The sequence below is a fragment of the Chelmon rostratus genome, chromosome 15, assembly GCF_017976325.1.
Source record: "Chelmon rostratus isolate fCheRos1 chromosome 15, fCheRos1.pri, whole genome shotgun sequence".
NCBI classification, from domain to species: domain Eukaryota; kingdom Metazoa; phylum Chordata; class Actinopteri; order Chaetodontiformes; family Chaetodontidae; genus Chelmon; species Chelmon rostratus.
The window spans coordinates 21,918,106-21,930,471 of NC_055672.1; the positions used below are offsets into that span (position 1 = coordinate 21,918,106).

The 12,366-nt window shown below is 43.4% G+C and overlaps 1 protein-coding gene across 3 annotated transcripts in view; it reads left to right on the top strand.

Annotated features, from left to right (window-relative positions):
• The window catches only part of setd3 (SET domain containing 3, actin histidine methyltransferase), a 39,059-nt gene that overhangs the window by 21,776 nt on the left and 4,917 nt on the right, over positions 1 to 12,366 (top strand). For 2 of the 3 annotated variants that reach the window (XM_041954182.1, XM_041954183.1), the window contains exons 7-12: positions 2,912 to 2,970; positions 3,925 to 4,039; positions 4,879 to 4,953; positions 8,358 to 8,524; positions 10,228 to 10,313; positions 12,039 to 12,199. In XM_041954182.1, coding sequence (XP_041810116.1) covers positions 2,912 to 2,970; positions 3,925 to 4,039; positions 4,879 to 4,953; positions 8,358 to 8,524; positions 10,228 to 10,313; positions 12,039 to 12,199 — 663 coding nt within the window. Of the gene's footprint in view, positions 1 to 2,911; positions 2,971 to 3,924; positions 4,040 to 4,878; positions 4,954 to 8,357; positions 8,525 to 10,227; positions 10,314 to 11,796; positions 11,877 to 12,038; positions 12,200 to 12,366 lie in introns of those variants that run through there. The other variant, XM_041954184.1, reaches the window with a different exon arrangement.

Sequence of the window (12,366 nt, forward strand, 5' to 3'; positions counted from 1 at the left end):
CAAAGGCATTCTAATGCCCAAACCACCACAGCTGGCTCTTTTTGACGCAAAAGAGCAGTGGCTCTACTCCAAGCTCTGAACTCCTTAAAGTCTGACAAGCTATGGAAGAAAGTCATTTGTATCTGCAGTCTCATGACCACCCTCAGCTTATGACCGTAGGTGAGTGTTGGAACGTAGATGGACTGATAAGTCAAAAGCTTTGCCTTCCGGCTCAGTTCTCTTCACCACTCGGTCTGGTATAATGCTTGCATTACTGCTGATGAAGCACCAATCCACCTGTCCATCTCAGATTCCATTTGACCATCATTCATGAACAAGACCCATCCATCCATCCATCCATCCATCCATCCATCCATCCATCCATCCATCCATCCATCCATCTTCTCCCGCCTCCCGGGGCTGGGTTGCGGGGGGAGCAGTCTAAGAGGGATGCCCCAACTTCCCTCTCCCCAGACACTTCCTCCAGCATTTCCCTGGGGCCTCTTCCCGGTGCGGCATGCCCCAGAACACCCTCCCAGGAAGGCATCCAGGAGGCAGGAGCCGATAAAGATGCCCGAGCCACCTCAGCTGGCTCCTCTCGACGTGGAGGAGCAGCGGCTCTACTCTGAGCTCCTCCCGTGTGACAGAGCTCCTCACCCTATCTCTAAAGGAGCGCCCCGCCACCCTGCGGAGGAAACTCATTTCAGCCGCTTATATCCGAGATCTCGTTCTTTCAGTCATGACCCAAAGTTCATGACCATAGGTGAGGGTAGGAACAAGATCCCGAGATACTTAAACTCACAACTCACTGCCAACCCGGAGAGAAATTTTCCAGGCTGGCAGAGAACCATGGCGTCAGACTTGGAGCTACTAGCTCTCATCCTGGATGCGCTACACTCTGCTGCAGACCACCCCCAGTGTGTGGGGACCATACTGGAGCTGCTCAATGTGCTTTTTTTTCACCACTCAACAATAATACCAAACATAAAACCTTTAACTTGCGCCTCTTGAGGGCGTCCATTGTGAATTTTGAGATGTGTTTAGGATCATTATCCTGTTGCAGAAGCCATCCACTTTTCATCGTCATCTTTTTTTTACAGGCGGTGTGATGTTTACTTCCAGAATTTGCTGGTATTTAATTGAATCCTTTCTTCCCTCTCCCATGTCACTGGCTACGACACAAGCCCAATGCATGATTGATCCACCTCCATGGTGAACAGTTGTTGAGGTGTTCTTTTCATGAAATTCTGCACCTTCTTTCTCCAAACATACCTTTGCTCATCAGCCAAAAAGTTCCATCCTAACTTCATCAGCCCCAGAACATGTTCACAAAATCTGTCAGGCTTGTTTAGATCTTCCTTTGCAAACTTGTGATGATGGATTTTGTGTTGAGGACACAGGATGGAAATGATTGGTGCCAGTGTGGTAATCTGGGGCTGGACCTCAGTAGCCCCCCCCAACTACTTCCTCTCCTCCTCAAACAGAGCAAAGAGAATTGTTCATGGTTCTTTCTTTGAGGTGTGTGAGATAGAAGCCTGGTCACTTTGTTTAACTTGACAAGCATGATCCTCCGCACTCACCTGTAGGGATGAATCAGTGTTACTGCTGGACACACACACACACACACACACACACACACACACACACACAAACAGAGCAGCAATTTACCTCAAGGGACAAATTGAGGTCACCATAGGTCCAGACTGTGTTTTGAGGGTTAAGACTTGGTTTTAGGGATAGAATTAGGTCCAGGTTAGGGTAAGGGGCTAGGGAATGCATCATGGAGTGTGCCCAGGGGGGTAGTGATACACATGTGTGTGTGTGTGTGTGTGTGTGTGTGTGTGTGTTCAGGAGGAGAGGTGTTGGATGGTGGTAGTGTTTTGAGTTCTCACTGATCTTGATCACAATGAAAATAAGTTTGATGCAGAACTATAAGTGCTGTAGTAGACAAGCAATGAAAAGCGGTGGTTGTTAGCCATAAAGCAATGCAGAGCAATCACAGCTTTCTTAAACTTTCTTCAGTGAAGGTGTGTGCCAGTGGTTCCTGCTCACAACTGAAAGCTGCGTTATTATATTTAATTTTTTGGCCAGTGGGTGGCAGTGGAACAACAATACTGACATATTATCACCTTTATAAAGTTCGTATTTTTTAGTTGCTTATTTTCACAATCAGCAGACACAGAGCAACATGATCATTCATTTTGAGAGGTGTTTTTTTGTACACCTGAAGAATGTAATACCAATATATGGAGTCTGCAGGTTGTAAATTGGTTTGTTTTAATTATTGAGCTTTTAAGTTAAAGGTCATGTGAGGGCCAAACCCAAGTGCTTTGGGTCAGTATATCTAAGTGATAATAGTGATATAGATGCCTCAGAGTCGTGCTCCTCCTCTTCATCTTTTCTTATTGAATAGTGGTTCTGTCTCTCTTGCCACCTTTCTTCCTCTACTCTTTCTTACTCTTACTATCTCCTTCTTTTCTTCATTATGCATTCCACTGAACTCTTCTCCCTCTCTCTTTCCTGTTTAAGCTCAGGACTGTTTGCAAATGGCTGTGGTAGGTGGCGGCTGTGGCTTTAAATGGAGATTGTGGCATCAACACACACACACACACACACGCACACACACACACACACTGTTTCAGGCCCAAATTGATGAGGCAGATTTATGACGGCTGCTGGCCACAACAAATTAAGTTGACAGTGATGTATGTGGGGGGGCGAGTGTCACACTGCATGAACAGACCACACATACTCACACACATACAGGCGCGCCCCAGCGGTGGCCCCCTACTCCCAGTCCTTCTTGTTAGGCGTCCCTGTCAGGCAACCCCCCTCCAGCATACCTGCATAATGAAATTCCTCATTCTGATTTGTGTTTTTTTCCTTCTCTCTTCCTTTTTCCTCTCGTCTACCTCCTTCCCTCCATTTCCAGACTCATCCCGCAGCCAGCAAACTGCCCCTGAAGGACAGCTTCACATTTGATGACTACAGGTCAGTGTGTGTGTGTGTGTGTGCAAGTGTGTGTGCAGAAGAGGTCAGTTTTTAGATGTTCACATCATCCTCTACATTTTTGCATGAGTTGTACCTATAAAGTGTAAAATGCAAAATGATCATTCTGGTTTATTACAAGTTTCTAATAACAAAGCAACAACATTAATAACATTGAACTCAGTTGCAATATGGGTTTTTCGGGGGGTGCTAACATGCTAACACCTGTGGGCTGGCTGCTAGTGCTCTGGCTAGAGTTGTTCCCTAAATGACAGCTAAACCCAGTAAAGACTCATACTGAGCTAAAATGAAATGAGTGTACTTAAATAAGGTAAAAAGCATGTTGGGGGTTGGACCCCTGACACTGGAGAACACAGAGTCATCAGTTGGATTTCAGCTCTTTACTTGCAGAATGGAAATAATATAAGTAGTACAAACAGTACAGCATAATGGTTTATAATTCAGTAGTTTCTGAACATAATGTCTCTGGCCAGAAAGTATTTTGTCTCTTTCTGGGGGGCGAGGTCCCGTTGGGGACAGTCCCGTTAGGGGGAGATTTGAGTGCAATGGTACCATAACTGATGGAGATAATGGCCAGAGCTAGACACAACCCCCCATGTTGTAATAAAGCTGAAAACTTCATTGAGCTAAATTATTGCATGCTAAAGGAGGAAAGAAAGTGGGCTGCTGATGAATTATTCCTGTAATCTCTCCACCTCTCTGCCTTTCTCTCTCCGTCTTCCTTGCGCCTCTTTTCCACTTTTTCTGCTGCGTTTGCCCTCCTTTCTCCTCCATCCTTCCTCCGTCCTCTGTCCTTGTCCCTCCATCCTCATACCAGTGTTAGAGCTGATGAATTTCCTTCATCTTTATGAAGCGAGAGCTGCTGCTGTGCAGGACGTCAGTGGACTAAACAAACTTGACTGTAACAAACAGTGATTGGTCGATTGCTTGTGACAGGTGGGCAGTGTCCTCAGTGATGACCCGTCAGAACCAGATCCCTACTGAGGACGGCAGCCGGGTCACTCTGGCCCTCATCCCCCTCTGGGACATGTGTAACCACACAAATGGACTGGTAAAGTCTTTATCTCACACTCACACACTTTTATATACTATTGTAAACTGATGAAGAATTGGGCAGGAAAGTCTTACAAAGAATTTTGTCTCATAATTAGACACAAGGCTTAAAGACTGTAAGTTGAAAACGTTGGATGCTTTCTCCACATACTGTGTTATAATTGCACAGTCATAAATAAAAATATTTCAATGGAATGGTTTAAAAAAAAAATCAGTGTCCTCTAATGCCTCAACTTTTCTGTGAAATTCACCGTTTTGAGTTCAAAATCGATCACCTACAAGGTTTGCGATCCGAGGACAAACTCGCATTTTCCATCGCATTACTTGCATCATGCATTTGGATACTTTTGATTTAACTCTGATGATTACTGTTTTGGAAAAGACTTTCTGGTAGTGTTTGGAGTGGCCATGGCCCACAGTGGCATGAGTCTTCCATTTTCAACAAATCTTTAATTCAAAAACCTAAACTCTATTTCGATGTATGCTAAGTGGAAGTGCTACAATAGTATAGGTGGCGCTACATGTTACAATGTAATGCAATGGAAGACTGTTAATGATACATAGATAATGTTGACAGAAAATGTTAACTTGAACAGTACATTTAAATAATAATGATTTACGCCTTGACTGATGTGTCCAGTATTTGTCTTGAGTCTTCTCTTACAAATCAAACGAATAAAGAAATGTGTGAAAACATTGAATTCACAGATAAAAAAACATACAAATACAATTCTGGATGGTAATGAATGCCAAAACAAGTTGTTTTGATGAACAGAAAAATATATTTACTGAGCACTGATAAAGGCTGAATTAGTAAAAGTTGCTGTTGGTCTGCAGATCACGACGGGCTACAACCTGGAGGACGATCGCTGTGAATGTGTGGCGCTGCAGGACTACAAGGAGAACGAGCAGGTGAAGAGACATTTACTCGCTCTGACCACTTACACTTTGGTTATAGTTGCCTTCTTGCACACAGGCACAAACAGGTGCTCAGTAAAGTAAGAGTTTAGGGAGAGCGAAACAGTCCTCCCTGTCTGTTGAGGTGATCCTGCTCACCTCCTCGGTGTTGAACCAGGACGAGGAGTTTTCGTCCTGCGGTCACGCCACAAAGGACGGACCTTCAAGTGACTTTTTATGCTTTTGAAATGGGAGATTCATTATTTCTTCATTTGTTTTACAAGCTGTGTCTTACTTTATGTGCCGTTTGCAAAGATTGTTTGACCATTTGAACCTTTTGAGTCAGAAATCACACCCGTTCCTCTCAAGTCATAATTCAACTTCAGTTGCCATTAGCTGAAGAATTCTGGGAATCCAAGTGGAATAGAAGAAGAAATAAGAAAATGACAAACAGTAGGAGTCACAACATCAATCATATTTGTTTATTTATGTTTTTTTTTTTTTACTTTCCTACATTTTTTTGACAGGATGTTTATGGTAATGTCCCATTAACACGGAACCAATATGTCACCTGAACCAGGGCCTCAGCCAGAATTCAGGTCATGACTCGAAGTCCCTGCCCTCTATAAGAAAGTCTCTATTTTTTATTTTCCATATGTAGCTAAGTAAAAAAAAAAAAAGAAGCAGCTCTTTCAGGTTTTCAAGCATTCTTTAGCTAGACATGTCAACAACTGCTTATAAAGGTTCTCAGTTTCCATTTTCCCTATTATTTGTGTCAGATTTCATGAAACTTTCCAGTAAATATCCTAGGAATAGAAAAAAGTATTATCATTTTATGTATTTATTTAGTAAAATGTTTTTCTTTTATGCCCCCTGCACTCCAAAAGATGAGTCTCCCCAGCAGATACAGTCGGCTTTGGCCTTTCTTATATAGTGCATTTGTATTGTCAGTTCAGGCCAGGTTATTATTCAAGTGAACACCCAGGTACTTGTATGCTTCTGCCATCTCAGTGTCCATTCCCTGAATGTTCACTGGTGTAGGAGGAGTGTTTGCACCTGCAGAAGTCCATCAACAGTACTTTGGTTTTCCTTGCATTGATCTGGAAGTAGTTCCGCTGACACAAGTGCACAAATCTCTGGGTCAGTTCTCTTTACTCCCTATCGTCCCCATCTGTGATGAGGCCCATGATTGCAGAGAGTTTTTGCACGTGGCAGTTAGCTGATTTTTGCATGAAGTCAGTAGTGTAGCGCAGGCATGTCAAACTCATTCCATAAAGGGCCGTGTGGCTGCAGGTTTTCGTTCCAACCAGGGAGGAGCACACCAGGCTGGAATCAATTAATCAGCTGATCTCAGTCTTCAGCTGATAACTAAGTGATTCCTTGATGTTGACTGGTTGGCCTGGTGTGCTCCTCCTTGGTTAGAACAAAAACCTGCAGCCACACGGCCCTTTATGGAATGAGTTTGATATGCCTGGTGTAGAGGGTGAAGAGGAAGGTAGCCAGGACTGTTCCCCTCTGGCCCTTGATCCTGCTGACAGCCATGTCGGACTCACCGTCCTGCGTCCTCACATACTGCAGTCGGTTGGTGAGGTAGTCCACAATTCATGCTGTGAGGTGGTTGACCACCCGTGTGTGGGCTGTATGGTATTGAAGGTGCTGGAGAAATCAAAAAACACAATTCCCACAATGCTCCCAGCCTATTCCAGGTGAGAGAGGGATCTCCGTAGAAGGTAGATGACATTGTTATCCACCCCAATGCCAGGTTGATAGGCGAACTCTAGCAGGTCTATTAATGGTCTCACCAGAGGGCACTGGTAACATGTGGATGTCTTCCACAGCTGTGGCACAGCTTCAGGCTCTGGTTGAAAATGTGCTCAGCTGTCCTGTAAAACTGGTCTACGCAGGACCTGAGAATCCTTAAGCTGGTTTGTTGTGAGGGACAGATTCATCCGTTTTGGTCCCCCACCAGCTGGGAGTTGGGTTCCTTGAAGACAGGGATAGTTTTAAGGCCCTTCCAGCCTCCACTGTTGTTCTGCCACAACTGATCCTCCATCTTTCTCCTGTAGATGTTTCCTCTCCCTGATTCTCCTCCGCTGCCTCTGCATATTCTTCAGCTCCTCCTTTTTTCTTGACCTAAACACCCTGATTTTTCCTTGAGGAGAGCCTTTGTCAGGAGTAATTCAGGGTTTCTTGTTGGAGATATATTGATATAGTCCATTGTACAGTGTGTGACCCTGTCAGCATCCTTCCCATGAGCATCACAAAGTACTTCAGAGGGTTATTAAAATCACCAGAAATAAGAAAGAGGGCATGCAGGTGTTGTGTCAGCGTTTGCAAATACATGTATTTATCGCGATAACATGCAACAATTCCCTCAGTAGGTATTATAGCCTAATGCTACCGGCTAACAGATCAATGTCCTTGGTGCAGATTTGTTCTTTATTTATGATGTGCCCAGAGTTACACCACCTATCATTAACAAATCCTGCCAGCTCTACTCCCTTCTTCTTACCTTTTCCCTTTGTCCTGTCCGCTTGCATCATGTGGAAACTGTCCAACGCAACATTTGTGTCCAGAGTTAGCGCAGTTAGCCAAGTCTTTATGAACAGCATCATCCTACACTCCTGGTATTTCCTCTGGTGCCAAGTCTGTGCTGCTAACTCATACATCTTATCGGGGAAAGAGCTCACATTTCGCCATGATGATCGAGGGGAGGACTTGTTTGGAACCTTCTTTTCTAGCACAGCGCTCAGCCCTGGCACGGGTTCTCCATTTCCTCAGATCATGAAGAACATCAGGTCTCTCCCTGGGAGGTACCGCTGTCTTACAGAGCGCTATCAGCTAATCCTTGGTGTAGACAGTGGGCACTTGGCTGCGTTCAGGATCTGTTGACACAATTGTAAACAACACAAAAAACTGGTAGAAAGACCAGGGTAAATTCAACAAGTTTAACATCCATAGTGAACGGCCAAGTTAAAGAGTAATTGCACGTCTGAAATATTAAACAAATAAAAAAAAACTAAGTTAATGTAACTGGTACAGAAAGCTCAATGGTGATTGAAGGCTGCGGCAGCAGGTTGCCACTCGTCCATCGCCGGAAGTAAGAATAAAGTTAATGAAGTTCAGTAGATAAAAACTGAAGCATATCACTGAACATGCTCTACAACATGTACATGTCTGTGATGACATTTCTGAGCAGCCAAATGTATTCTGAAAGTAACAATATATAACATGCCTAGCAAATATGTAGTGATGTTGCCATAAGACTGCAAATAAACCGAGTGAAAACTGAGCCAAAGCAGTCTGTGGTTCAAGGGGTTAAATGATGTGTATTATTTGGATGTTCCTTTAAAAAACTTAATGCATGTCATCAAGACAGTGGTCGTGGTGATGATGCTGATGATTTGTTCTTCCTGTAGATCTACATCTTCTATGGCACAAGATCCAATGCCGAGTTTGTAATCCACAACGGCTTCTTCTTCCAAGACAATGCCCACGACCGAGTGAAGATCAAGCTGGGCATCAGCAAGAGCGAACGCCTCTACGCCATGAAGGCCGAAGTGCTGGCACGAGCCGGCATCCCAGCGTATGTCCAACTCTCCTCGCTTACTTTCCAGTCAGAGGACAATCATTCCCCCTCTTTCCTTTCTACTTCTCTACACAATGTCTGCCCTCACAAGTAACTGAATCTGCAAACTGGGCTTGAAGCATTTTACATTTTACCCTGATGCTTTTAATATGGGCCAAGGAGCGCTTCAGGCTCGCGACTAACTCCATGCACCTTTCATATAGCCGCGGTGCACTTTTGTCTTCCAACAGTAGATATTTCAACCAATTAGGCCCCCTTTGGCGTAGTTGAAACACATAATATAAATATTGCAGCAGGTTTCTTTTCTTTTTTTTTCTTCTCCCACCCCACCAAGTATCAATTTACCATCCGCCCCAACACTTTCATCACCAAGAAGCTTAATCATTTTATCATTAGCCCCTTAATTTTATGCAGCATTCTCTGCTCGGCATTTTTAATCAGACGCCTTTTAATCTCTTATTGATGAGAGTCTAAATCTCAACAGTGGAAATTAAATGAAACAATCCCCGTTGTTGCCGCAGTGCTCTATTAAACTGACAGATATGCTCGTAGATCATTTTCAAAGGAAATGGCATCAGATTCAGTGTCGGGCCTTGCCGAGATGTTGAGCGGCAGCTATCATCGGGCCCTTCTTACAACGCGGAAATCACTCCTTTTGCCTCGACTTTTTTCCTTAAACAGCCTGATAAGTGGAATTAAGTGAGCGCATTTGTCTATTCATTTGCAAGTTTGTAATTAGCTTGTCTTCCTAAGTCTCCAAAACCACACACACACACACACACACAGTGTATTAGAGCGGAGCATTTCCTACAAAGAGTTAACTTCCCTGAGCTGGATGCTCTGCTGCAGGAGCAGTGGACAGAAGGATAATTTAATAGGAGGAGTGGGGAGATGGCTGTAATGTGTTTGTGCGCTGTAATAATGTCGACCCTGTGCTACAGAGCGCCACATCGATCACTTTGCTGAAATAGGGGGGAAATATTGCCCTCTCCCAAATTACCTCGGTGTGTAATGTTATGATGCGGAATGGTTTCTGCTGAGTCCTGGATCACACTTGTTTCATATATTTTCTGTAACACTGCCGACTTTTGCCAACCTGAGAAATACTCCGAACAGTATATTATGTCCAGAGAGACACAAGAAGGACAAGAATTAGACGTGATAGGATCAGATGTCGTGCAGCAGAGTTGGTGTCCCGAGTCGTGCATTTTATATTTGTTTTATTTGTGTGTAAAAGCTCAAAATTTCTCATTAGTTGTTTCTCCTTTTGCTGCCCGGTTTTACAGCAGTACTGACCAGATAATGTTTTTCTTACTTATCTCAACTGTACAGAACAAAGCAGAAGCATATAATCTAACCTGATCTATTTTTAACATTTTATGTAGGTATGTACATATTCTCTTTTTTTCTTTGTTGAAAAACTGTCGACCCATAGATTAATTATCATTCACAGACAAACAGCTACAGCACAGATAAAAATAAAGATTTACACTCAGTAAACACATATAAACAGAGGAGTTATGATTAGGAAAAGAAGCTTTATGCACATTGCATAAACATAGAATTTAAAATGTATATTTTAGGTGCTCTTATAACAGTATTTGACATTTTTTAGATTAAAACTATTTTCATGCTCAGGTATTTTATCATGTGTTTGTTTACTTATTTCTAATAAGTTGATCTGTGTGTTTGGTTTTCAGGTCCTGTGTCTTTGCTCTGCACTGTAATGAACCCCCTATTTCAGCCCAGCTCCTCGCCTTCCTCAGAGTTTTCTGCATGACAGAGGGTAAGATGCTGACAGATACGCCATCACATACACACACGCACACAATATGGCATACCAGCAGCAGGACATTCCCTGTGGAAGCTCGAAAGCCACAAACACGGTAGCACGCGCTAAAACAAAGCACGCCACGGTTTTCCGAGACCAACATCGAGCAGCCGCTTCCTCCGCACATCAGCGGAGGGCAGTGAGATGGAGAGGAGGTTGAGGTAGAGGAGTAAGAGAGGGGAAGAGCAAAGCCTGTCCTTTCCTGAGCTGGTTAATTGATTAAGGCAGGCCACCAGATGTGTGGAAGGAGCAATCCACGAGGGGGTTTGCAATATTCATCGGCATGTATGCAGAATGGCACCGGTGTCATAAATCCCCAACCACACAAGGCCACATCCTCCTCTGTCACAGGACACGTCTTCAGGAACCCGCTTGATATATTATTCAAATTTTTTGCTGCATGTTAATTTTTAAAACAACCCCAACGCCTTTTTAGATGTGTGTGTGTGTGTGTGTGAGGGGGGCATATCATCTTTTGCACGCCTGTGTGTGTGCGCGTGTGTGCATGCATGCATGTGTGTGTGTGTTTGCCGACATTTCTTAACAGATGTGACATGATGGAATAGTGCACACAGCCAGGCGCTGCAGTTTGCCTCTTTCACCCTCCCCTGTAACCAAGCCATGTTTGTGTGCTCAGATCAAAGGCAGCAGGATGAAGGTTCAGAGGGAAGAAAAGACTGTGACAGAAATTTAAATGTTGATCTTAACCCAAATTCTGTTCAGGACATAACCAGCCAGCGCTGGTCAAAACTAGCTTGCTTAACAACAGCTTTGACACAGAAGCATTTGAAAGAAGCTTTGGTTACAGGTTACAGCTTTCTTCATTGTCAAATAAAGAAGATTATCAGTTTCGTCTCTGTGTGTACAAAGCTAAGACAAATAACGCAGGTTGGCTTGATTGCATTTATCACGTCTGAATCTAGTATCAAGTCTGCTTATTGAATCCCTTGATAAATCTATATAGGTTTCGCTTTTGATCACATCAGCTAAATTTATTTATTTTTTTACGTAACAAAAACTCAAAGACCTGTGACCAATTTTTTAGGCCAAGAATAGTGAAACTATTAAGTTTTTAACAGTAGCTTTTTTATAGTTTACAATCATGTAACTAATAAATGAACAAATAGAAAGTCATCACGTTTTTCTCCTTTGATGGATTTTTATGTATTGAATGATTTATTAGGCCAGATGAAGCAGGTGCATCACTGATTCCTGGACCTGCTAGTCTCTTCAACCATCGCTTTCATCAATGAGTAACTTTGCTGCTTCCAGTGTTGGGTTTTGTCTTTCAATCTCTGTATCTGATGGGGTTGACAGCATTTTGGAACAGGTCTACTTATTTCAGGCTGGTTCTGACTGTCATCAGGATCATCTCAGATTCTTGTCCATTTTGTTAAAAGTTTAATGTATGCATGTTGGTTTTGTTATATTTCCATAGGATCAGGGCCAAAACTTTAGACCTATGAAGACCTCTACTCTACTCTGGCAACAGACAAGTTTGCATCTGAAAATGTTTCGTCTGTTAGGGATGGCGAAATTAGCTGCCTTCCTGTAGGTTCCTGTTTTACGAACTCATCACCTTTTACTGTCAACTTCCAATCACTACTTTTCACTAATGGTCCTCTTGCAGTTGGGCTTTTGTTGCTTTTGAAGAGATGCTAACATTTAATTGGATTTCAGAGGAACTGAAGGACTATCTGCTGGGTGATCGTGCCATCAATAAGATCTTCACCCTGGGCAACAGCGAGTTCCCCGTCAGCTGGGAGAACGAGATCAAGTTGTGGACTTTCCTCGAGACCCGAGCGGCTCTGCTGCTCAAGACCTACAAGACAACATCAGAGGTCAGTCGGCGGAAATGGAAAGATGTCATTCGGGACAATGTGATTGCAGGACGTTCACTGTGGTTCAAACAAACTAGCTTGTAGGTTTGTTCAAATCTTAAACCAAAGGTGTTTAAACCTCTCCTGAATGGCCACAGTTGAAGGCATGACTGTTGGATTGCCGGTAT